General features: G+C 38.8%; 1 protein-coding gene across 4 annotated transcripts in view; it reads left to right on the top strand.

Annotated features, from left to right (window-relative positions):
- Positions 1–26,108, top strand: part of Otogl (otogelin like) — a 113,870-nt gene that overhangs the window by 17,748 nt on the left and 70,014 nt on the right. For all 4 annotated transcript variants that reach the window (XM_075954211.1, XM_075954215.1, XM_075954213.1 and 1 more), the window contains exons 9-19: positions 3,734–3,861; positions 4,222–4,328; positions 8,885–8,991; positions 9,181–9,306; positions 10,896–11,004; positions 11,832–11,878; positions 12,316–12,461; positions 14,087–14,210; positions 15,985–16,162; positions 21,023–21,147; positions 23,424–23,633. In XM_075954211.1, coding sequence (XP_075810326.1) covers positions 3,734–3,861; positions 4,222–4,328; positions 8,885–8,991; positions 9,181–9,306; positions 10,896–11,004; positions 11,832–11,878; positions 12,316–12,461; positions 14,087–14,210; positions 15,985–16,162; positions 21,023–21,147; positions 23,424–23,633 — 1,407 coding nt within the window. The remainder of the gene's footprint in view (positions 1–3,733; positions 3,862–4,221; positions 4,329–8,884; positions 8,992–9,180; positions 9,307–10,895; positions 11,005–11,831; positions 11,879–12,315; positions 12,462–14,086; positions 14,211–15,984; positions 16,163–21,022; positions 21,148–23,423; positions 23,634–26,108) is intronic.

The following is a 26,108-nucleotide window of genomic DNA, read 5'->3' on the forward strand; positions in this document are numbered from 1 at the left end:
AGAACTAGAGTAGAGAGCCTAGCTCCGCTGGGCCAATTTCCTAATATGTAGAATAGGAATAAAGAAAACAACCCTCGGTGCCTCCCAGTCTGTGAGTATCTAATGAGAAAGTGGTAACAGAGGTGCCCAGGAGTCTGTGAGTTCAATATGAACACACAGGATGAGGAACACTGGGGAATGGTCACTTTTATCCATTGAGGGCTGGGAATGAAAAGGTTTACAGATTTGGAATCTGAAGCCTGTTTGGAAGGAGTATTTGGAACTAACACGGAGTCAATCAAATGCCAGTTTGTGATTAATTTTCCTCATAATCAAATTTTCATGAAAAACATAAAAATCAGTTCAGTTATTAGTATGGGAGTTGAACAAGATGGCTTTGAATGGCATCCATCAGGACATCCAGGAGCCTGGTGTGGAGGTGAAGATGGAGGACAGGATCTACTCTTGTTGGGGATAGGAAGATAGGATAGGCATTCATATGCAGTACTCTTGTTAGGGACAGGAAGATGGGCTGGGCATCTCTGTGCAGGAAGATGGGCTGGGCATCTCTGTGCAGGAAGATGGGTTGGGCATCCGTGTGCAGGAAGATGGGTTGGGCATCCGTGTGCAGGAAGATGGGTTGAACATCCGTGTGCAGGAAGATGAGCTGAGAATCCATGTTCAGGAAGATGGGTTGGATATCTGTGTACAGAAAGATGGGCTGAGCATCTGTGCAGAAAGATGGGTTGAGCATCCATGTGCAGGAAGATGAGTTGAGCATCTGTGTGCAGGAAGATGGGCTGAGCATCCACTTGCAGGAAGACGGGTTGGGCATCCGTGTGCAAAAAGATAAGTTGTATATCTGTGTGCAGGAAGATGCTGGGCATCCGTGTGCAGGAAGATGGGTTAGGCATCCGTGTATGGGAATATGGGCTGGGCATCTGCTCAGGAGCTGTGGGACAGAGAGTGGTTTTTGGCAGTGAAGTAAGTGAAGGTAGCAAACAACAGCCTATTAGATGAAGAGCAGCGGGAAGATTGGCAAAGTGGAACTGAGTTAGCGCTGAGCTGAAGACAGGGAAGTCGGAAGACTCCTGAATGACTGTGGGAGAAGTCCAGAGACCAGCAATTGTCTCAAGGCAGAAGTATTAAAGAAATCTCATTTAAAATAACTTGTAGGGACATAAAATGAATCTACTCTTCTTTTTCTTCCCCTTGGTAAAATTCAAGGCAATTTCCAGACGAGAGCATGTCTTCTTTGGCTCTAGTGTTTGCCTGAAAGGCAGCATGCCCTTTGCTGATCAGATCAAGAGTTGCATAGTTTGCTGGAATACTATTGAATATGCAGATTCCCAAGAGAAATGAAAATTGTATTTCTCTTTGCACCCCTACTTATCTTTCAAAGATGACCTCAGAAAGAAATGAAACTTTTCAGAATTTCTGTTCAAGGGGGAAGAATTTAATTTGTTGTTTAGTTGAGAATTCCGTGTTCCCAGGTTATGTCTTGGTCTTGCTTCACACCAACACAAAGGCCTTGGTCTACTCTCATGTCTCCAACTTGAAAACTAATAGTGCTTCTTCAAAAGTGTCTTGATGTGCTCAGCGAATAATTTTACTTTCAGCATCTTCCACAGGAGGCATTGTAATTCTGGTTTAGTCTGCTCCTGAACTAACAGATATGGATTTAAAATCTCACAACATACAACACATATGACTCTCTTACTAATGCAATGTAATATAAAAGGTTGAAATAATTGGGACTTTTGAAAATATTTTTATTCTTCAGACCATGAAAAAATGGTATTCTAAAATGAAATACGGCTATAGCTTGACTTAAGGAGATCATCAATTTTTCCACTTTAAGATAAGTGTTTTACAACAGCTTTTGTTCTGTGTATAATGTTTCCAGCAATTCCAGAGATCATGAAGAAGGCAAGACATTTTTGTAAGATCAAGAATGTAATTCAGTAAATATTGAACATTCATCTATATTCTTCATTTGTTTATTTGGTAAATATATTTTGAGCATTGCTTTATGTTAGATATTAAACTAAGGATACAAGAACAAAACAGTGAAGCTGGTCTCATTTATTGCCATAGAAGGTAAAATAAATAAGGAGACCAATTAAAATATAATCCTTGGGAGAAATAGTAGTCTTGGTGGAAAGTGGGAAATGAGATAGAACAATAGAACAATGTGTGTTGCCAGTGATCTAGAACTTGTTTTCAGAAGGTCACATTCAATGAGCCCTAAATGAAGAGAGGAAACTGGTGTAAGAGTGTTTTTAAAATTTGTTCACTTTTACAATAGAAGGAATGGGGACTTCTGGCCTTGTACACACTCCACAAGGGTTCTCTCCCTATGCTACACCCTTGGCCTTCTTTTCCTTTTGAGACTGACTCTCATTAAATTACCTAGCTGGACCTTGAACTCACTTGTCACCAGGAGAAACTGAGCTGGAAGTCTTCATGCTTAGCATCCAAGAAGAGAGGTTTTGGAGGAGGAGGAGGCCCATGAAATCTTGGGCCCTGAGTTGCGAATGAGCAGCCCCCCAAACCAGGTTATTGGAAAGGACTGTGTATGAGCTAGAGCGGGAGGATGAGTCGGGGGGCATGAGGTGGGAATGGCAGGTGCCCATCCTGTGCAATCTTCTAGGTTATAAGCAAGCTTGGAATGTAATATAAGGAGCGAGAATTCCTGTAAACAATGAATTTAACTGGGGTTTGCTAGTAACCCACAGATATTAGCTTCCCTATCTTAAATTGGTCAGGAAAAGTGGGGCAACATTTCACTAGAGATTTGGATTAATTAGTATAGTTATTGCCACCCACAGCTGACCTGTGACCATCAAGTCTGGATGGTAGAAAACCAAAGCTTCAATCCGAATTTCTTCTGTCTTAGTTGTTTCTGCCAATCCCATGAGATTTGAGATTCAGCCTTTGTCTGAATATGGGGCAGGATTAATTTCTGTATCTTGTCTTGAACTTATTCAAAGACCCAGTGGTGACACATTTAGGCCTGATCTGTTGCAGGCTGTGCACTACCTGTCGGATATATGAACTACTAAATCTCTCCTCTTAATTATTCTGGGGTCAGTTATGCTTTTTAATTCTGGAATCCGCTTAAAGCATGTTCAACCTATTGTTCATCATATTTAGGTGAAATAGGTTCACTTCTTAGCATTATTTTCTTTGGGTTCTTTTCTAGTCTTTCATTGCCTATAGGGGTGTTTTCTGAAACGTTTTTATGGTTTCAGTACATTTTTTAACCTGTTGTTGTTTACTCTCAAAATAAAAGAGAACTTTAAAAAAATATGTGTGCCTGTGTTTGTGTGTGTTCATCTGTGTGCACGTTCATGCACAGATAGATGTGTATGTGTGCACATGTAAGCATTTACCTGTGGAGACCAGAGGACAGCATCATGTTTCATTCCCAGGAACATCATGCACCTCCTTTGGAACACAATCTCTCACTGTCTTGGAACTCAACAAGTGTTCTTAATGTTCTGGCCAGTGTGCCATAGGGATCTCTTTTTCTCAGCCTCCCTAGCATTAGAATTACAAATGTGCACCACTGTGCTTTGCACCACACGTTTACACGGGTCCTGGTTATCAAACTCAGGCTCCCAGGCTGGAGTGTGGCAAACACTTACAGGCTGAGACTTCTTCCTCATCTCTGAAGAACAATTTTAATAAGGCTTATGAAAAGGCCTCTGATACAATCTGACACAACACCGTTTATGCTTGTTTGCAATAGAGGACTACACAGAAGACATTGCTACGTTTGCAAACAGCTGGATGGTGCAAACTCTAGATGACCCTAAATGTATACCCACTCCCTCAGACTTTCCAAATCCATGTTCCAGTGGAATGCCAGCATTTGAGGTAAGTTTGATACAAAAAAAAAGAGCATGTTGGACTTTATCCAAATCTTTTTTAAGTATTTAGCATTAGGCATTTTAGTGCAAATGCAGTATAATTAAATTACTGAATTCAGATCATGGAATTGCAAAATGGAATGGTTTCACATTCATTTCAGAAATAGTGGCTAAAATGGAATCCATTGATGCAGTAATTAAAAAAATACATAGCTTGAAAATTGTTCATTACATTTGATGAGCGCAGACTATCTGCCCTTTCCTGGTAAGAACTGAGTCGGCAAGTAGATTAATACCAAGAGAAGGCGAGAATTCTTGTGTACCAGGAAGATGTTCTGATGCTTGGCATCTGTTTCCCACCACACAGGCAATCTTCTTCAAATGCCAGATATTGTTGCAGTTCCCTTTCCTGAGCTGCCATGAATACATCGATCCATACTTATATATTGCCAGCTGTGTTAATGATCTGTGCAAGTAAGTGAAACGATGGGTATTTGGAGCATATTTCTTTATGCAAAAACCCCAAAATACAAAACAAACAAACACATAAAGCCTCAAGAGCAGATGCACTTCTGTGATGTAGCCATGTCAGCAGCTAGCCATAGAGGGCTAAGTGTAAAGCCCAGACTGGACTAACAGCTAGTCATTAGGAACGGACTGTCTAATGGGTAGCTACTTGTTTCACAGAGCGGGAGCAGAATCGAGTGGCTTTAAAACATTTTGTGCCACTGTCCACTTGTTTAGATTCTAGAGGTGTCTCTAGAAACTTCTATGCAGTGACATTTAAAAATCCTCAAAATAAAACAATTTTATGAAGGAAACTAATGAAAATGGCCATCGAAAAGGTGAAAGGAACCAATATTTAATACATGTATGTGCTTCAAAATAAATTTCATATTTAATAACAGATGAAATTTGACATCATGGATACAAACAATAATTTGTAATTTCTATAATTGTAACGAGAAATTAGAACACATGAGAAATAAATGAGACATGTTGCTGACAAAATCACATGTGTTGCTGACAAAATCACATTTTGTGATTTGATTGATGCCTTTATGCACAATTGAAAGAAATGCTGAATTTCAATTGGAGATGATTAGAAACACACCTTTAATGTTTGTATAATTCATAGTCACAGATTGATTGATGTTATCCCAGGTTAACAACATCCAGAATAGGAAGTTGTCTAGGCAACAAATTGATCACACTGTGTTTATCATAGCATTTAAGACAAATTACCTATTGTTGAACTATTTTTAAATTTTGTTTATTTTAAATTATCAAGTATATATGATTAGCCATCTTGAAGATTCAAGAGTACATTAGGGATTTTGTATATCTGAATATTGAATGAGTCACAAGAAATGTAAGTTGTGTACTTGAAAGCTTTTGTAGAACAGCTGACTAGGTTTTAGCTGAGTAAAGCCATTTGAATTTTTGATAGCTTGTTAAGATCTCTGCTTTTATCAAACACAATTTAAAAGAAGTCAAAATAGTATTGAAATTATGTTACTTGTAAATACTCTTCTTTAGATCAATTATTATAACAGTATATTGAATATACTAAGGTTTTCCAAACATTAAAATAAACTTATTGGCTTTTGGTTTGCCTTTGCATAGAGTGCAGTCAAGACTTGACTTGGTAGATGGTCTCCAAATCCACGGGTTCCTAAACAAGTACAAAGCTCTCAGTTAGCTTCTCCTCTCCACTGATGGCCCATGACTTATTATGCATTTTTGCAAAAACCTCTTTTCTCTCTTTTTAAAAAATAAGCACTGATTGTTATGCCTTTGTTCTTTTACTAAAACTGACCTGTTCCCTTTCAAGATTTGCAAAGGTGGGCTTGTCCCTTCTTTCCCATTTATATAGAATTAAAAATTATTCTTCTTTCCCCACAGTGGTTTGTGTTCATTGTTTCAAATTTTCCTAAGTTGCTTTGCCATAGGCATCTTTAACAGGCATTTCTTTTTGTAGGCTGAGATAAAGACTCATTTGGTATATTCAAGAAGGTCACTCTCTATTCATTAATTTGGCTGCTCCAATAGCCAAAGGAACAGTGGATAAACTTCAACAGAATGTTTATACTTCTCTCATTTAAAAGTTCAAGCCAGTAATTGCTCTTGGATTAACATCATGGCCCTTTTCCATAAACTTCACAGTGACTTTGCAGTCTTGTTGATACAGGGTGTCCTTGTTTCTGTTCTCAACTTCAAGGCCCAAACTGGCTCCTCTTACGTCTTCATGTTAACTATCAGAAAGGGAGAAAGGAAACAAAGGGACAGTTTTTTTAACCTAGAAGATTCATATAAAATCCTCATTCTTAGTCTTTTGGACCAGAATGTAGAAACATGCCCCATACCTAGGTGTACAGAAGGCCAGTAATGTGTCTTGTATTCATACACTCAGGAAATATGCAAGTTGCTAATAATGAAAATAAGGGAGAATAAGAGATAAAAGCATTCCTCTTCTATGTCCACATCATATAAACTCCCAACTTTTTATTTTAGTTGTTTTGAATCTCTGATTTTTTCTTTCTCTATTATAAATGGAACAGAGCAGTCTGGTGCAGCTAATTTAAACTACATTACCTTGTGGTTTAAATTAGCTGACCTTTAAAGTATATGTCTAAGGTGAAAAGACTGGATTGGTGAAAAAGACAGATATTTTGATATTTGTTACATCGTCTCAAATAAGAAGAAGGGCCTTGTGGTTGAGTTTCATGGACAATGCCAAAACAGAAGAGGAAACTCCCAGAATAAGTTTCCACTTCTCCTGGTATTTCCTTCTGGGTACTCTGTACTCTCCTCCTCCTCCTCCTCCTCCTCCTCCTCCTCCTCCTCCTCCTCCTCCTCCTCCTCCTCCTCCTCCTCCTCCTCCTCTTCCTCCTCCTCCTCCTCCTCCTCTTCCTCCTCCTCCTCCTCCTCCTCTTCCTCCTCCTCCTCCTCCTTCTCTTCCTCCTCCTCCTCCTTCTCTTCCTCCTCCTCCCCCTTCTTCTTCTTCTTCTTCTTCTTCTTCTTCTTCTTCTTCTTCTTCTTCTTCTTCTTCTTCTTCTTCTTCTTCTTCTTCTTCTTCTTCTTCTTCTTCTTCTTCTTCTTCTTCTTCTTCTTCTTCTTCAGAAATGAATGATTCTTTTCTTTACCTGGACCATGAAACAGATTCAGAAAGATTCTGTTTGATGAAAAGGTAGATTGACTGTGGGCACACATTTGTTTCTTGCTTCAGCAATGATGGCTCATTGAAATTGACTTGACGCCCATGTTTTGTGCTTCCTAGCTAAGCAGTGTGGTACACATGGAAACATAGAAACCATGTTCCTATAGTCTCTCCTCTGAAAGCTCTATTCTAGTGGGGTAGAGAAGTGGGTTCCCAACAGTGGCACCCACCTTTGCCTCCTGCTTGTGATGGGCACAGAGAAATCAAGGGCTGCATACTAAACTCCACTGAAGACGTAGAATTTGATGGAAACAATACGATCCTTGTAACTATGCCTTCTGGGTTTGCTTCTAAAAACTTGGCAGCAAAGAGATGATTTTTAATTTTTGGCATGTAAGAGTCAATCAAATTAGAAACAACGATTATTTAATGCTTGTTTTTCTCACTGGAGTTAACATCCAAATGGAAAATCAGCTCATTTCCTTTCACTAAGTTAGGATAATGAATTCCTTCTTGAACAGTTTGATGTATTTTGTTAGGTGCCATAAGACTGTGTGCCTCAGATAGTGCCTCCCTGGAGTAACATAAATTCTCAGTAAATGACAGATATTTTGATATTTGTTGCATCGTTTGGCAAGCCCCAAATCACTTTCTCTGTTAACTTTCAAAATTACTATTAATTGTAAGAAACACTTAAACACCTTTTAAGGTAAACCGTGAGATTTCAAGGTAAATCTCTTCCAGAAACGCAACAGTTTTTGAAATACACTTACTTCGTTTCAGGAAGACTTTTCTGTTTTGTTCTCTGAGGATTTTTTTGAGCCCCTGCAGTTAAGCGGACAGGTTTCTCTTTTGCCTTCTAAAGCTCAGTTAATTGGACTAGATAAGCTACTTGGCTCCAATTACAGTAGCACAGAATAAGGGCAATTTGAGAAGGTGGCTTTTATAACAAAGACTGCAGATGTTAAGAGTCGTAGAGTGGAACATTCTTAAGGTCATTATCGTGTAAGACGCTTAACGATCCAATTTTGAGTACGGACCGGGTTGAAAACCAAGCTCGCTACCTTGTTAGAAACCTGTTTATTTTGAAAGCGCCTAGTTAATCTGCTCTGGGAACTGGCAGATCCCATAAGAAATTATTGTTTAAAGAGCTTCTAGAGTGATGGCAAAAAAAAATAATTAGAGATAATTTACTTGTGGCAACGCTGTAAAAATGTCCAGCTTCAGTGAAAGGGCTTGGAAATCTCCTTTGAAATCTTAAGTTAAATATTATTTATTAAGTCTTTGAAAAATATTTTGGACTGTTATGGCAAGAACTGATATGGTATGAGCATAATCCTTAGGAGGGCCACAGATTATTGGGCAATTCAGAATGAGGTGTTTCCAAAAAAAGCTCATCCTTGATATTTTTGTAGAAATACAATTTTATCTGTTTTTATTTCATTAAATGTTTTATCTGCATTTAATGACCATTAAATTCTAAGATGTCTAAAATTTGTGTAGATGTAAAATCACATGTGAAGATTTAAAAATTTTAAATATAAATACTTTTCGTTATAGTTTTACTTGACCCATAGGAAAAGGGAAAGGCTTTGATAAAGGTGTGGACGTACATTGTATTAAATTTAGGTGGGTGTATTCAGCTAGGATCTCTTGTATGTGTTTTTAACATTCTTGTCTCCTACAAGGTACGTCATGGAAGATTATGCATTCTGACATTAACTAATGTTAGCGTCTTTATTTTACAAACCCTCATTGCTTTTAACACTCAGGGGGGGTCTAAGGTCCAAGGAAGATTTCTGTCTAGATTTCCAAGTGTCCCTGGCTCAGTTTTCTCTCTCTATCTTCTTTCTTTTTTTATTCTTTCGAGAACGGATGATGATGAAACTTACTGTCGGGCAGCCACCGAGTACGCCAGAGCCTGTTCTCACGCTGGCTTTCCCATTCAAGACTGGAGGGACGACTTCCCAGCATGCAGTACGTTTGTGGTTTTCAAGCCACGTATTTTACAAAAAGTTTCAGTTTTATCCTAGCATTCAGCTTGCCTAACTTCTCTAACACACTGCAAAACTTAAAAAAATGGCTGACATAGTTGTAAATGTATCTATTTCCTCAACCCCGTTGTTTGGAAAAACTGACTTGTCACCCACTGCGTGCCCGTTGCAGTTGATAAATGCGACGACAGCTTTGTCCACCGGGACTGTATCAGCTGTTGCCCCCCTAGCTGCACGTTTGAGAAGCAGTGTCTCGGGAGCAATCTTCACTGCCTTGATGGATGCTATTGTGCTGACGGTAAGCGCCTTGCGAAGAAACCCTGCCTGCACTCCTCTGTCGTGGTACTCGGTTATGGGAAGACCACATCTTGGTCTTGTTGTCCATTCCCTGGACATCAGAGCAACCGCAACTTCGTACCCTGGTAGCATTCAGTCCTTTAAGTAATCCTTTAAGGAAAGTGCCCTCTTTTCAATAAAAGGGTGTTTTTTTTTAATTTTGCAAAAGAATTCAGAAACTTGGACACTAGTATTTTTAATTCCCAAGGTGATGAATGTATTGTTTCACTATATCATAATACTTTATATAATTTTATTTCCTGGACTATGAAAGTGAGTTTAGGAAAGAGTCTTTATATTTTTCCATGATAAGATTTTAGTCCTAGTGTAGATTTAATATTTGAAATGAAAATGACAACAGACAGTAGAAGTGAGCTTTAAAGTTATTGTATGGATAGAGATCTATAGAGAAGAACAAGGATGTTTTCTAGCTTCCTCTCTCTTTTTCTTTGAGTGTGCACATGAGTAATCAATTGTTGTGCGTGTAAGTATCTGCACGCGGAGGCCAGAGACTGAGTTTATGTGTGTGTCTTTATTACTCTCCACTAGTTTTTGGAGAATGGGTTTCTCTGAACTGCGGAGCTTGCCATTTTGGCTAGACTGGCTGAATACCAAGTTCTGGGATTCATCTGTTCAATAGCCCACGGCTGGGATTTTATGAGCGCATCACTAGGCCTTCCTTATCTGCATCCTATAGATCCCTACTCAAACCCTGTACATACACAGCAAACACTTTACCCACGGAGCCACATTCTCAGTCCAACATGTTCCCCACCCTTAAAAAAAATACAAATTAGGAAAAGAAGACTGGGCATGTAGGCCAGGGCTAAAGTACTTCCCTAGTATTCGAAAGACCTTGGTCAATCTTCAGGTCTCGAAACAAATAAACATAAAGGTGATAAATGATTTTCCCAGCGCCTTTTTTGATTTGCTAGTACGGTGAGCCAGTGGCAGTCTTGAGGTGTTTGCTTACAATCAAACACTGGATAAGGCTGTGGCTTCAGGGCCTAAGTCCATGTGCTATGGTAGGCCAATCTTTTTTCCTGTAGAAACTTGCTATGAATAAAATCAGCGCATGGAAAAGCTGATTTAAATTTTGCTCCATCTTCATTTACCTTCACAAAGTTTTAGCAAATGCACTTGGTCGAACCAGGGAGTAGCACTGTTCTTTAGTGTTTGCATAATAGTGTAAATCTCTTTTATCTATCTTTGGCTGATCAGAACATAAACTAAGGATACACTATCTCACTTCTTCCTCTTCCCTTAAAGTCCAGGAAGTACTTTTCAGCTTCCTTTCTTCTCTTTGGTAGGCTTTGGGATTTTGATGGTTAAGTACAGGAGATCAAAGTTGAAATTTCATTGACGTAAGCCTTTATAAGGGAGACATGACTGAGAGCCAGGTTGCTAGAATCTTCCCTGACAGTCAAGGAGCTTTTGTTTCTAGCACCTACTATAAGCAAGGTCTCAACACTTGACTGAATTGTTGTATCATCAAAGAATGTAACCCTTACTATTTCTTTTGAGAATATAACCTTTATTTTTCTTAAACAGGCCTCATAATGGACAATGGGACTTGCATCTCCTTGGAAAGTTGCCCATGTAGTTTCCATGGGTTAGCTTATTCAGTTGGCTCAAAAATTGAGCAAGAGTGCACCGAGTGGTAAGTGGTCCACGGGTAGAGAACAGTTTCTAGGTACCATTCTCCTTAACAACTTGGTCATGACAGTTATCTTGTAGAATCTACCCATTGCTTAGTTTCATCTGTGAATTCTGAAACGCAGTTTGTATTTTACTTGAGCTGCACACGTTCGTTGTCTTTATGTGTTTGTATTCTTATTATTTCCCTTGGTAATTTCATAAAATCCTCTGCCCATCTGCCACCCATCCCATTTTGTTAATTCATAAGCATTACTTCACGCATGCTTTTATTCTTAGAACTAGGTGGTGCCCCTGGGTTTACATACTGGGTACTTTATAAAGTGACTCTCTATTGCCAATTTTTGGTCATGATCAGTAAGATTTACAATTTCTTATCAACCTAGCTCAGGCTCTGGGTAAGCATGAAATTCCTCCAGGACACTCCCAGGCAAATGCAGAAGGCTACATGACCATGGTCCCTTTCTCTTTGCTGTCAGTATGCACAAAAGGCATGCCATCATATAACTAACCATGTTCTCAGATGCTGGCGTCATCAGAGACTCTTTCTTTCTCCAGAAACCCCTCACTTTGTCAAGGTGGGAAGAAGCCTATAGTCTGTGTCTTCCACAAGAAGACATCTCTTTCCTCTTGTCCGTGGCTGGTGACATTAAATAGATACATAATAAACAGCCATTTATGAACCATCCGGTTCATAATGATTAGTCTAACTTTTTTAGAATACTAGTCAGATAATAGAGAACCTATTATGTTTTGTCTATTAATCGATATATCGAGGCAAATGTCAGCATAATGTCTGTGTCAGGCTAATATCTTTATGATTTTATTTAGTGTATGTGTTGGTGGAGTTTGGAACTGCACTGAGCATGACTGTCCAGGTAATTTTTTCAAATGTTAAAAACCAATCTTGAAATCTTAAAAAGAAGTTTTTAACTTGGAAGGGAAAACAACACTGATTTTTTATGAATGCATCTCATATATACTTCAAAGCATGTAATAACATAAAATTGGCTTGTAGAGGATAATTGAGAAATTGAATACATGGTACCATTGAGTAGGCAACTTTGGTAAAATTTTGTCAAAATGAGTAAATATAATGCCTAAAACTACTTGGAAAGGCTATCATTTAATAATTTTTAAATGAAATTTAATGACTTAGTTTGTCAGATCAGTAAAACTAAATTTACACTTTAGATTTTCTTTTGAGGTATGCTTATTTATCCTAAATTGTTATCCTCCGGCTGTTCAGGAATTAACACACTTTTTCCTCCCTCCTTTCTCTGTATTCTTCTCTTTCCTTATTTATTTTGGATAGTTCAGTGCTCTGTTGTGGGCGACTCTCATTTTACCACCTTTGATGGGCGCCATTACTCTTTCATTGGCTTGTGCCAGTACATCCTCGTGAAAGGAACTGGAAAAGATAAATTCACAATTACTTTACAGAAAGCTCACTGTGAACAGGTAAGCGCTAACGCCCAACAGTAAGCAGGGGAATAATCACAGTTCAGACTCCAACTTCACATTCTGATTAAGTGACAACTCTGATTAATAAAATAGATTATTCTTAATGTATTGATTTTTAATATGTCATTATTCTTAATATATCACAAAAGAATGAATAATGCTCACGGTTAGTCATGACATATATTGATGATGTGGTGAACCTTGACTTTAGATGTATTTACATTTGCAAACAAAAATAACTCAAAGTTATTTATGTATGTTCTTTTTTGACACTTAATACATGATTTCACTATGGGACTAAGCCTTAATTTATTGTCAAACTCTTTGTGTAACAGGGTAGTTTTTTTTTTGTATAGGATCCAGTAGGTTTCATATCATTCCAAAGGGATGCATAAAATGTAATAATATAATATATAATTCTTTGACTTATTATAATATCGATGTTGGATTTTTTCTTTAAATAAAAACATCATTAATCTGTTATAAAAGGAAAAATAATTTCAAAATTTTACCTAAACCTTTAATAATCAGGTCAGGTAATCCTATAGAAGAGTGGGGATGGGTAAAGGATTGTAGGAGCCAGAGGGGTCAGGGACATCACAGGAAAACTCACAGAAACAACTAACCTGGGGTCCACAGAAACTGAACCAATAATCAGGGAGCCTGCGTGGATTTCACTTAGGACCTCTGCATGTATGTTATTGTTGTGTGGCTTGGTGTTCTTGTGAAACTCCTAACAGTAGGAGAGGGGGCTGTCTTACCTTCTTGTGCCTGCTTATATTGGATCTTTCTTTTCCTGTTGGATTACTTCATCCAGCCTTCATGTGAGGGAAGGGGCCTAGTCTTAGGGAAACTTGATTATGCCATGGCTGGCTGATAGCTATGAGAGGCCTTCCCTTTTCTGAAAGGAAACGGAGGAATGGATTGGGGGCAGTGGGAGGAGAGGAAGGTGGAATGAGGGAAGAGACATTGTAGTTAGGATGTAATATGTAAGAGAAAAATAAATAAAAAATAATTCCAATAAAAGGCCATTTTCAACAAACATTATTAACTAAGTTCTCCCCCCCCCCCATAGTTTGTTTTTGAGAGAGACTCTTGCTATGTAGTACAGTCTAACCTAAGATTTTTAACACTCTTCCTTCCTCAGCATCTGGAGTGCTGGGATTATTCATGTGAACCAGCATGCCTGGATCCAACTTGATTCTTTCATTGAAATTTACTAGTGTTTGAATTAGCTTTAGAATGAGTCCTAAATTGTTGGTTATACAATGCAATTGTCTTTCGTGACAAGTTTGTCAGTTGTACTTGCTAAGTGATGCACCATGTATCTTAGAAGACAATTGCTGGCACTTGATTGAAAATATTGCTATTACACAGTTTCTGCAATCTGTATCATATTTGATATATTATAGCCAACCATACATTGCGAGGGGTGGGATTACATGAAATGGATTATGTATCAGTTGTTCATTATATCTATCACCAACATCAAGCCTCCATTATATATGAGAAATTATTTATACGTACTCTTTTTTCTGTCTTCCCCTTTCTCTCCCATCCTTCTCCCATCTTCTTGCCTCTGTCCTTTCTTTTCTATCACTAACACTTTGACTTTTATGCAGAACCTGGGTTTGGTCTGCCTTCAGTCGATAACTCTAATACTGGAGGATGATTTTAACAAACAAGTGACGCTCAGTAGGGGAGGCCAGATCCTCACCAGTCCCAACCATGGCTTCACTCTGAACGGTAAGAAGCAACACTGTGCGTGCATTAGCATCGATAGCAAGCACAATCTAAAGATTTTCTTCTTGTTCGATGACAAAACATTTACTGGGTGCTTGTGTTGTTCTACACATCATATTTACTATTTTTCTCAAGTGGCCTAGAGTTTGCACAAGCAAACAGATTCTCAAAATAAAATGAGATAGACTCAAAGATTTGTGGAGGAATTTGCGGGTTTGAATGGGGAGTAACCCATTCAACACTGGGCAAAGGGCTTTATGGGTCAAGTGAAGATTTGAAGCTGAGAAATTCTTAGGGTGAAAAGCTGAGATAGTGCTGTGGAGGGAAGTGAGGGATAAGTGTATGAAGCTTGTTTAGGGGATAATGTAACCAAATTGACATTGCTACATCATTGAGAGAGCCAACAGAGACTATCCAGAGCTGACATCAGGAAAGCGAGTGGGGTATGAACAGTGTGTCAAGAGCTTTGTATGCGGTAGTTTCTTGAGATGGACCTTGTTGATGTCCACATCACAGCATAGATATTAAGGATATTCTTTTGCTCTCCCAGTGAGAACTCTCAGCCATGTTCCAGCTTGTGTTACAAGTCACATGTCAGTGTCACGCAGGTATCATGTTAAGAAAATTCATATAGAAATCAATATAAAATAGTTATCATTTTATGAAATGGAAATCTCATACACTTTAGCCAAATAAACAGTGAGTTCTAAAGAGTTTCTTTTGTTTTCCTTTTTTATGACTATGAGGACAGCGGTGTGGAAGTGATTTTGAGATGATAGATATCAGCCATACAACATGAAGCATGCTGTCTAGTGAGGCATGGCAGAGCCAGGAGGAGCTGCTCCAACGCAGAGAGAGTAGAGACAGGGGGAAGCCAGACTGATGAGGGTCTGTCAGAACACAAGTGGCCGACGCTTACTGCTGGATTCATTGGCGATGTCTGGGGAAAACAATGAGGAAAATACAGTGGTCAAAGATTTTTCAGGTTTATGGCGTTAGGGACCAAATTGAGAAATTTAAAATCTTTTAAAAAAAAATTGACAGAGGAACAAAGAAGAGCTTTTGGTGACAAAGTCACTCTCTTAGTTTTGAACATGAGTTTGTCTGTGTTGTGTCTCAAAAAATAGTGATTACCAAGAGCTATACTTTCCATTTCTTTTTGTTGGCATTCACAAGAATATGGAATAAATGTAAGGAAATTGATACTTCCTAATGGATCATGGCCACTTTAGGATAGCATCACGTGTCATGCCACACCACAGCATACACATACATACATGCACACACACTGCATCCCCATAAACACACACAAATGACATATACACACAAATATACACAAATACAGGTCACATGCCACATCTCCACCCCCAACCCCCCATATAACCATACCCCTCATCTCTGCTATACTATTCATTCCTTCCACACACAAACATATACACGTACACCACACACAAATACACACACTATAAAAAAGATGATTAGAATTCAAATATCTAAGATCTGCCACTTTAAGGTGTTTGACAATGGAAATTATGTGTTGATAACAGTCCATATGGAATACTGCCAAAGACTGAGAAAGTGAGAGAGAGAGAGGGAAGGAAACAAGAGAAAACAAGAAGCCACTAGGAAAGATTCATCCCTGGAGCATAGACAAGTCCTGCCAGCTGGCTACACACTTGCAGGTGTCATAGAAAGAGAGGCCTACGGTTACCCTTGGTCATCTCAGAACACTGCCTCTGTGCGACAACCCTCATTTATATATGTTATTTCCCTCCAGGCGTTGTGGAAATCCAAACCCTGTCATCCTTATTCATTCTTCTGAGAACCACCTTTGGCTTAAAGATCATGTTTGCTATTGATGGAGAAAGAATTTACATACAGCTCTCCAGTGCATGGAAAAGAAGGACGTTAGGGCTGTGTGGCACCTTTAATGGCAACATCAGAGATGACTTTCTGTAAGTGTGATTTATGTCCAGCTCGTTGAGTTTAATGACTGTCAGTTTAGAGGAGGGCGATTCATTATAAAATGTTTACATAACGGATAGGAGGTCAGCAATCGCTGGCTAAGCACTTCACATATACCATCATATTTAATTTATATAGCCAACCCCCATTAGTGTTCATGTCTCAGTAATTAGAGAAGAAACTAAGACCCCAAGGGGACAAAAACGTCATTCAAGGTCACTTAGGATTTCTTAAAGTATTCCCACTCAAGATCCCTTTTATCCATGAACTTTTATGCAGTACTACATAATATATATATGTATATATATATAATATATCTAACATATAGTGATAATAAGCTAAAAGAACAATTATTTTAAACAATTCTTTGCTATAATATAATTTTACTGTTTAAGATGAAAGAAAACTTGCATAGTGAGAAGATGATTGTGTTTTTACACAAATAATTGAATTGAATATGTCCTACTGCAGGACATACAGCCCGATTCACCCAATATTTTGGTTTTAAAAACATCAATATTGAGAATGCTGTTTCACATAAAAATGTAGTAGAAAATGGTAGAGCCGCGTTTAAGGTCATTTCAGATGTTCTTGAAAAATTTGTTCTAACCGCAAGCCAAAATTTGATGACATTTAAAACAAAACTCAAATCAACAAGTAAGATGCTTAAAAAAAAAGCAAGCATTCTATCAATACAGTCTAAAGATAACATTAATTTGATACTTACATGAGGGAGGAATTATGGTAGAAAATATTAAAAATACACTTTCTAAAGCAAAGCTGTTGTTTGCCTAAGAGCAAACATCTCTGTGCGGTTTAAACATTGCAATTCTCAGCATACAATATTCTCCAGCCAGAGATGAGGTGCTCCAGGCAGCGTTTGTTGACGTTGTACGGCATGACAGTACGTAAAGCGGGTAGCGTGCGTTGTGTGGCATGATGGTACTTGAAGTGCATAGTGTGTGTTGCGTGCAGTTGCCGTAGAGTCGTGTAATGCCTCACAAGTGATTGCTGAGAGAAACACCTTGGAATCACAACGTATTTAATGTGATGTGATTGTGTGTGTGTGTGTATGTGTGTGTGCTTGTGTGTGCTGTGCAGGTCAGGAGTCAACCTAGAGTGCTGCTTTTCAGGGGCCACCCACCTTGTTTTTTGAGGCTCTCTATTGGTCTGGAGCTCCCTGATTAGTGTAGGCTGTGTGCTTGAACGCCAGGACTCCAGCTGACTCTACCTTCCCAGTGTGCACCCCCATTTTCTACAGGGATTTTAGGGATCAGAAAATGTCTTATGTAGCCCAGGATGAATTCAAACCTGCAGTGCAAGCCAATGTTGGCCTTGAACTCCTGATCCTTTTGCTTCCACCTCCCAAGCATTGGTATTATAGGCACCTGTTCCGCATGTGACCTCATTTGTCTTGGAATTTAGTTTGGGTGGCTGGTTTTTCAGAACCCTTTGATTGCTGCCAAACTTTTCATGACCACCTTTCATTTGCACAACTCCATATGTGTCATGACCACACTTTAAGATAAACTATGAACTAGCCCACATTCTGGAGTGATGCTTGACTGGACTTTCTGCAATGGGACTCAGGATGTGGCTCACTGCTGCCTCCTGTGCGCTCCTCTGCTACATAGCGAGCTCAGTCATCTGCTTTTAGAAACTTGCAACCTTTGAGAAAATCCTAATGTCATTTGTATTAATTATTATTTACAGTACGTGCTGGTTTTGTTTGGCACTGCTGTTAGTTATGAGACAAATGCTGGTGTCTAAGTTCGTTGGATTTTTCTGAAAATTGCTGTTGTGTTGGCAGAAAAGCAATAAATTACGTCTGTCTCCTTGATATGAGAATATGCTTTTTTGGGGGGGGGATTTCGAGACAAGGTTTCTCTGTAGCTTTGGAGCCTGTCCTGGAACTCCCTTTGTAGACTAGGCTGGCCTCGAACTCACAGAGATCCACCTGCCTCTGCCTCCCCAGTGCTGGGATTAAAGGCATGCCCCACCACCTCCCGGCTGAGAATATGCTTTTGCAAAACCTGTTTGAATCAACAGTATCTAGTTCAGGGTCATGTTGTGAGTACTGGTCCTTTGGTCCGAAGCCTCCTGGGAGACAGTTAAGTGATGACAAGGTACTCATCCTCTGCAAACTGATCTTGCCCTATCAAGGAGGGATTTTAACCATTAGAAAACATGGAATTAAAAGCTAACCACCCTGATGGCTGTCAGGAGTGGTCGGGAGCTGGGCTGAAGGTGGGGCTGGCAGAAGGGAGTTGTTGACCAGTGGATGACTAGAGATCTTCCATCTAGCACAGGAACAAGCGTTGATGTGTTAGATACTTGAACATTGCTAAGAGGCTAAATGGCAAATTTCCTCATGCAATAATGACAAGAATATGAGGTGGCATCTGTGTCTGTTAGCTTGGCTCAACCCTTGCAGAGTGGATATGTGTAATGTTAAAGAATTGTATTGTACATAGTAAATACATACAATTTTAAGCTGGCCCGTAATATCCATATAAAAGATTCTAATGACGAACTATTTGGTGACAGGTGAGAAGCTAATAGTGCACGTAATATATTGAGGTAATTTCAAAATAATAAATGTTGCCCTTCGTGGTCATAACCAGAAATAGAGTATAAGCTTAGAGGTCGCTGTGGGCTGAGCATCCAGGGAATATGTCATAGAAGAGCTGTTCTCTAAATAACATGTGATTTTTTTTTCCCCCAAATAACTCCACACATAATCTTTCCCTCTGTGGTTTTTCCCTTTATAATCTTAATCGTAAACTTTGGCAGACAAACCATGCAGACAGTGTTTGCTTTGTAAAATTGAGTTTATATCTAGCCGAAGTCAAGTCTGGATTAGCTGCGAGAAGAACATCATTTATTGGTTTCGCACCAAACTGCCAGGTTTGAGAGCATTAGGAGGCTACTACCCTTGGTCGCTGTAAGCGTAGAACTTGCTCATCCCGGATAGACAGCCGAACTGAGCAGAACTTTTAACCATGCATCAAGAAGTTCACTGAATGTGTAATGAAACAACGAGAGCTGATGCTTTAATTAAAGTTTCAAAAGTAAAGTTTATCTTACATTATCTCTAACGCAATTTATTTACTTTCAGATCTTTTTTTTTATTTACTTGAAGTTAAAATAACAGTGTCTCTATCACATTTTCAAAACAGAAACCAGGCTAGGAGGCTTGGCTCAGATGTCCAGAAAAGACATTAAGCCCTCTTTCTTGGCCTTGTTTGTCAGAATGGGTTAGCAGTCAGAGTTTAACAGATGGCAGATCTGTCTGCCACTCTCCGAGGCACCAGTCCCCTCCATGCATAAACATTCGGGCGCGATAAGGATGCAGGATAATATTTCAGTCAGAGATAACTCTTCAACAGTGTTTAGCTTTTCAGCTAAAGTAGTTAAAATTCTTTACTTGACAAAGGTTAATGCGAATCTACAAACATAGTTTAATGGAAAAATATTAATTGAGAATTTATTTTACATGCCCTGTTAGAGTAAGTCAGGTATGATGAGCTGAAAGGCCATTTTATAAAGTGAAATACAATAAATAAACAGGCCTACATTCTGGTTCCTATCTTTAACCCATTTATTGTTTTAAGTCAACCAAGTGAAATAAGAGAGCCAGGCTCCGGGTAGCTCCTCCTGGGAACCCTGAGATATTTTGCTTTCCCTGGGAGGAGGGAGGGAGAAGGAAGGCAAGGAGGGACATAAATAGAACGCAGGCAGTTTTTTGACTTTTAATACCTTCATCTGAACAAAATGAGACTTTTATTTTAGGCTTCTTATAGTTCTTTAGCATCCTGGGGTCTTGCTGGGAAAGAGGAAAAGGAAGGAGAGGATGCACGGGATGAGGGGAAACATCACCCAATGTCTTGTGCACGGTTTTCTTTCTCTCCTTTCTGTGCCGTTGAAGAACTGGTCTCAGCTAGCTGGTGACCGAAGCACTGACCTTTTAGCGTGCTGTGAGAGTGGAAGTCAAGCCTAGACTTCTGCTCAGGTACATCGTGGCTGTGAGCACAGGTCTATATATCCTTCAGGAGACTGGATTTGCTTTCTGGATCTGTATAAGTAGACTTCACAGGCCCTGGACTGATAGGGAATCACTTAGCCAATGTTGGCTGTTGAGTTAATGAGTTTTGAGGGCCCCTGAAGGTGGAACTTCATATTTGCTCCCTTGATATTGCAGTCTCACTTTAAAAGGGTGGTTTTTTTCTCTTCTGTTTTGGTCTACTGAGGAAACTGAAGAAGAGAGGAAATTTGAAAGAAGGGTGATGTTCTATCATTTTTTACTTCAATTTTAATGGTATTAATTTTGCTCAGTATTTCAGCCTTATATAAATTGATAAAATGAGTCAAGAGTATAGGCCATTTTACCCTATGCTATTTGCAATTAGCTTGAATAGACCATAGGAACTTTGTACTTCTTCATTCCCACAATCACCCTAATCCACACTCATACTGTTTTTGGTTATGTGGGTACTGTGGGAGCCAGGACTGATCTTCTGTTTTCTTGGATACCAGCTTAATGAAACTGATCAACATTTCTCTGAGGTACTTTTTTGCTTCTCTTATAAAATGGGCATAAGGAGGATTTCTTCACAAAGCACAAATGAAGATTCAATCACAATACATATGTCAATAATTTCACACCTTGAAAAATCTCAATAATGGGAAGCTGAAATGTTTATGTTTCTTAGAAATTGCTAGCAAACTTGAAGTTCTAAGATTTACTTAAATATTAAGAAAAGGAACATTTGCTTATTTGAATATTTGAAGGATATGCACAAATAAGGTGAATGAAAGAGACGATGGTGAACATTTTCTTGGCTTTCCAGCTCTCCGTCGGGCATGATAGAAGGGACCCCACAGCTTCACGCACATGCGTGGAGAGTTTCCTCCACTTGTTTTGCTCCTGTCCATGTCCCGATGGTGGACCCCTGTAATATTAATCAACAGAACAGTAAGTCTTCCTTTTCACATGTAGACTTAAGGGGAGATGCTCAGTATGTTAGTCTAATTTTATAACATTATGCTATGATTTGAAATTATGATTTATTCATTATGTAAGAACACTCACTGCCATTCCTTATGTGTTTTTGTTCAGTCATATGCCTACATCCATGCCTGTTAAATGTAATTAGGGCTATTTAGAAGAACAGAAAACAACCCATTACTTTGCATGTAAAAATTTATACACCATGGGTATTTATAATTTTTCTTCTTCTTAAACACAGTCTGTGTTTTGGGGTTTTTGGATGCTGGAAACACTCTAACACTGCTGTCAGACTTTGGGGATGCTCAGCTTCAGTTTCATGGTGTGATAACTCAAGGACATCATGGATTTATTCCTATGCACAGCATCTATTATAGCTTTATGAGCAGGGAGTCCATAATTTAGTTTGGATGTGCAGGGAAGAACAGATAATCTTGCTCCCAACACTTAAAAAAATTAGATGTTTTTAACTTGATGAGGAGGATTGTCAATATCTCTCGTTAATCTCAAGAGTACTGGAATCTTGGCCTGTATCATTTATTACTTTGACATCCCATTTCCATTTTTCCTCCATTCCATTCTGATACTTTAAAAATGAATTTACTTGTTCAACTAATCTCATTTGGTTTTTGATATCTTGTTTCTAACAGTGACGATTTCCTTCTTGCTGTTGCAGCGACTTTATTATTTATCAAGTTGCCCCGTAGAGGTTTCAGTGGGGTTCTTGCAGAGCTGTGCCTTCTGGCTGTTGTTTTTATCAGCCTCCACTGTGTCCGTTTTACCACATTTTTCATTGCTTTGCTTTCACACTTGATGCCTTCTGTGGTGTATGCCTTAGAGATTTTCTCTTTTGCTTTTGCTGTGAACTATGATTTCTTGAAAATCCCAAACACGCAAATTAAGAAAGACCCAGGAAGAAAGGAAAAATCGATAAAAAGACAGTAACTTTGAACCAAACTCTTGATATTTTCTCACAAGGATCTTCTTGAGTTACCTCTTATACAACAGCAGCATGATTGGATCTACAATTTCTTAGAACACAAAGGAATGGCCTTATCAGTGTGTTCTTTTACTCTTTCAGGATTCTTGGGGTTAGGACTGTGTCTCCCAACTGTGTACAGTCATTTGTTTTGCATATGCATGCATATTTAATGCAAAAATAGTGTTTAGGTAACTACCAGGGTTTTTATTATTAATAAATATGTCAGATCTGGGAGGAGTTGGAGGAAGAGTTGGGTGGTGAATATGATGAAAATGCATTGTATTAAATTCTTAAAGAATTAGTGAAAATATGTTATATTGCAATTAAATATCCTTGGTGTCCTCAACAAAATCAATTCAGTATTGTTCTTTGAAAGTAAAACTATCTGATGTCCGTCTGCCTCTCAGTCACAATGACAATACAAAGATTGGTTTTTATCTATGAGGAAGCCAATGCATGTAAGGTACACTTACATCAAGGAACCACATACCTCACCTTTTCTCAGTTTTCTGAGAGATCTTAGCTCCCTGATCTGGTCAAACTTGTTTTGCTAGTCCTACACAGGAATGCCTTAGGTCAAGGACTGATCTGATGTTGGCAATTGTACAAACTTGCTCCAAATACTATAATGACAAATACTATAATTCAAATACTATAATGATATTTGTGTCTCCGAGACTTCAAAATATATTCCAACTCCTAATCATTGCTCACCCGTTCTTTCACACATAGATTTATTAAGCAAACAAGAGTGAGCTATTCACATTTGCTAGATATTGGCCACTGCATTGTGTAGATGTTGAATCAAATGATTCTGACATCTGCCCCATTGTCTTTCACCCTTGAGACTCCATCAGAAGGAATGCAATGATTGCTAGACTTGGAGTAAAGGGTTTTCTATAGACTTATCGGCCTATCCATTATCTGGAACCACTTTTCTCGTGCTCAGGGGCCTGGAAGTAATATTTGCCAGGTCCTCACAACAGGTTTCCTGAGGCGATCTTCAGGCTGGGGCTGACTGAGGCCACCACTTCTGTCGGTTTTTCTGTTGCTCAAGTTACTCAGGCACACTGTAGTTTTGGCTAAAAGACAATTGAATATGGCTTCAGTGTTGTTACCTAGGTTGCTCAACCTACTGACTGTCATTTAAAGTAGCAATACAATTCTAGGAAAGGGAGATACTTGAGTAGGTTCCGTACCCCATTCTTAGGGTAATACCTGGCCTCGGATACGAAAGACTCATGGCTTCTTGTTCTGTTAGTTGGCTATGCAGCCCACTGTGACGTCATCCACCAGGAGCTCTTTGCTCCTTGCCATGTCTACGTGAGTCCAGGGCTGTACTATCAGCTCTGCCGCCATGACGCATGCAAGTGTGGAAGCTCCTGCCTGTGCAATGCTCTTGCCCACTATGCTTACCTATGTGCCCAGCGTGGTGTGCCCATTGATTTCAGATCGCAGATCTCCTTCTGTGGTGAGTATGGCAGCACAGGAAGATGACCAGGTAACTCTTGACAGGTTTGTATTCACCCATTGCCACCTTTGACTTTATTAAAGAGATGTCAATATTGTATGTAAATTATTTGAAGTATTCTTATAGTGTTTAAGTACTGAACATAAATGAATACAGAGTTTGTTTAAACTAGATATATGTTGGATAAATGAACTTATAACACAAGGATTGAGTACTATAGTGTTTGCTTAGTATGTGAGAGACCCTTCACTTAAATCCATGGAAGTAGAAGAGGGAGAGAGGGAAGAAGGAGTGAAAGGAGGCGAGAGACACACACAGAGGAAAACACTAATAACTGTTATGTATTACAAAGTTAGAGTATGATTATGTCTCTTGAAAGAAGCATTAGAAATAATTGGAAAATTTTGAAAATATTCTTATCCTGGAAATATCCTATCTAAACAGTGAAGAATATGGAAGAAGACGATGCGCTAAGTGACACAGCAGATCTGTAGTTAGACAGGTACAATATACAGTAGGCAGTTGCTAGTTCATGTTCTTGATTTTTAATTCTTTTAATTATGATGTCTGCTGTTCCATGTAAGAGAAATTCTACATGTGCCCTATAATTATTTTTCCAGCACAACTCTTAGGCCTCCTGGTTTTGTTTTGTTTTAACTTTTTTTTTTTTTTTAAAAAAAGGAAGTTTACTGAAAACTGTTAAATTTGTTGTTTCACGCAGCCCGCTCTCATGTTATAAAAGCAGAGCTCAGGGCCTACAAGGCTGGGAATACGAGCCCATTGACCCTTACCCATCTGACCCCTACCCTCGTCCCCTCTTCAATTGAGGCTTCTCATCTCTGAGCAGTCACCTATGGTTCTTCCAGTCTCTTGATTGATGCCACTAAAGGGAGCTTAACCTTTATAATGGTAGAGCCATCTCTCCAGCCTGGCTCTTCCACATTCTGTTTTTTTTTTATAAGGGATATCCCATTCTCACAAGAGTGAAATCTAAGATCTAAGACAACTAGGATCAACACTCCTTCCTCTACTTCAGAGTTTGCGCTTTAGTTCTCTCCTTGCTTATGGTGACTGGATCCTCTCCACTTCCGTACTCACACAGTTACATTACACACAGAACGTAATTTTAATTATGTTTGAGTCAGAATGATCAAGGTGTTTTAGTGTATTTTAAATCTTTGTTTACCTTAAATAAATAAAAAGGTTAAAAAGAGTATTCTTATTAGTTCTTTGAAAATTTCAAATGTTTTTTAATTTATTATTTTCTTTCTGAGAATATTACATGTGAGTGTTCTATCATCTGCCCTGCCCTTCCCCCTCCAATTTCTGTCATTTCCCCACTCCTTCTCAAAGTTATGACTTCTTTTATAATTATTATTACTGCATATTTATGCATAAATACAACCTCCTGAGACTGTTTAATATTACTCATATATATGTATTTAGGGCCAAACTCTTGGAATTAGACAGGCTATCAGGGGCTGAAGAAAAATTGATTTTTAACATCCATTAATTGCCTACAGTTATTCATCTAGGGTTAGGAGCTGAGGAGATTTCCCCCATCCACACTGGTATGTCAGCTGGTGTTGTCATTGTGTAGATCTATTTTAGGTTATATTTAACTAGTTGCCTGCCATTTTTGGTTCCATTTGACCTAAAGAGAAGTTGGAAGTTTTTTGAAAAATAAGTATAAACATGATTTAAAAAAATAAAGACTGTATGGATCAATAAAATCAAATTGTATCACATTTATAGACAATTGCTTATTTAGATTTCAAGAATATGGTAAATGTGATGATGACCAAACTGGTTAGTTTTGTCAACTTGACACAATAAGAATCATCTGGGAAACAAGAATCCCAACTGAGGAAATGCCTCCATCAGACTGGTCTGTTACCATAACCGTGAGACATTGATTGTGAATTGATGAAGGAGAGCGTAGCTCACCATGGGCAGCGCCACACCCAGATAGGTTGTTCTTGGGTTGTTTAAGAAAGGGTAATTGAACATGTGTCTGGAAACAAGTTAGTAAGTACTTTTCCTCCGTGGTACTCGAGTCCGGTCCTGTTGGAGTTCCTGTCTTGGCATTTCTTTGTGATGAACTGTAGTTAGGATGCGTAAGTCAAATAAACCCTTCCTCTCTCAAACTGGTTTTGGTCAGTGTTTTATCAAAGCAATGATGAGCAAAGTAGGCTAAAGGAACAGCACTATGAAGATTTCAATGTCACACAGGAATTTACTCAGACTGTTAAAGATATCATCTGTAAGAATGAATAAATATGGTACAGGAATCAAGAATGGCACAGAATGTCTAAGTTAATGGCCTCTCCAATAGGAATTTCACTTCTATGTTATACCCTTAATGAGGCCATCTTTCTGTTTGTCTATCTATTCATTCATTCATTCTTTGATTTTATTATCAAATCTGTGATGTGTTTACTGCTGCAAGGTAGTGTTTGCTGCACGACTTATATC

This window comes from Microtus pennsylvanicus, chromosome 20 (assembly GCF_037038515.1).
Source record: "Microtus pennsylvanicus isolate mMicPen1 chromosome 20, mMicPen1.hap1, whole genome shotgun sequence".
In the NCBI taxonomy this organism is placed as follows: domain Eukaryota; kingdom Metazoa; phylum Chordata; class Mammalia; order Rodentia; family Cricetidae; genus Microtus; species Microtus pennsylvanicus.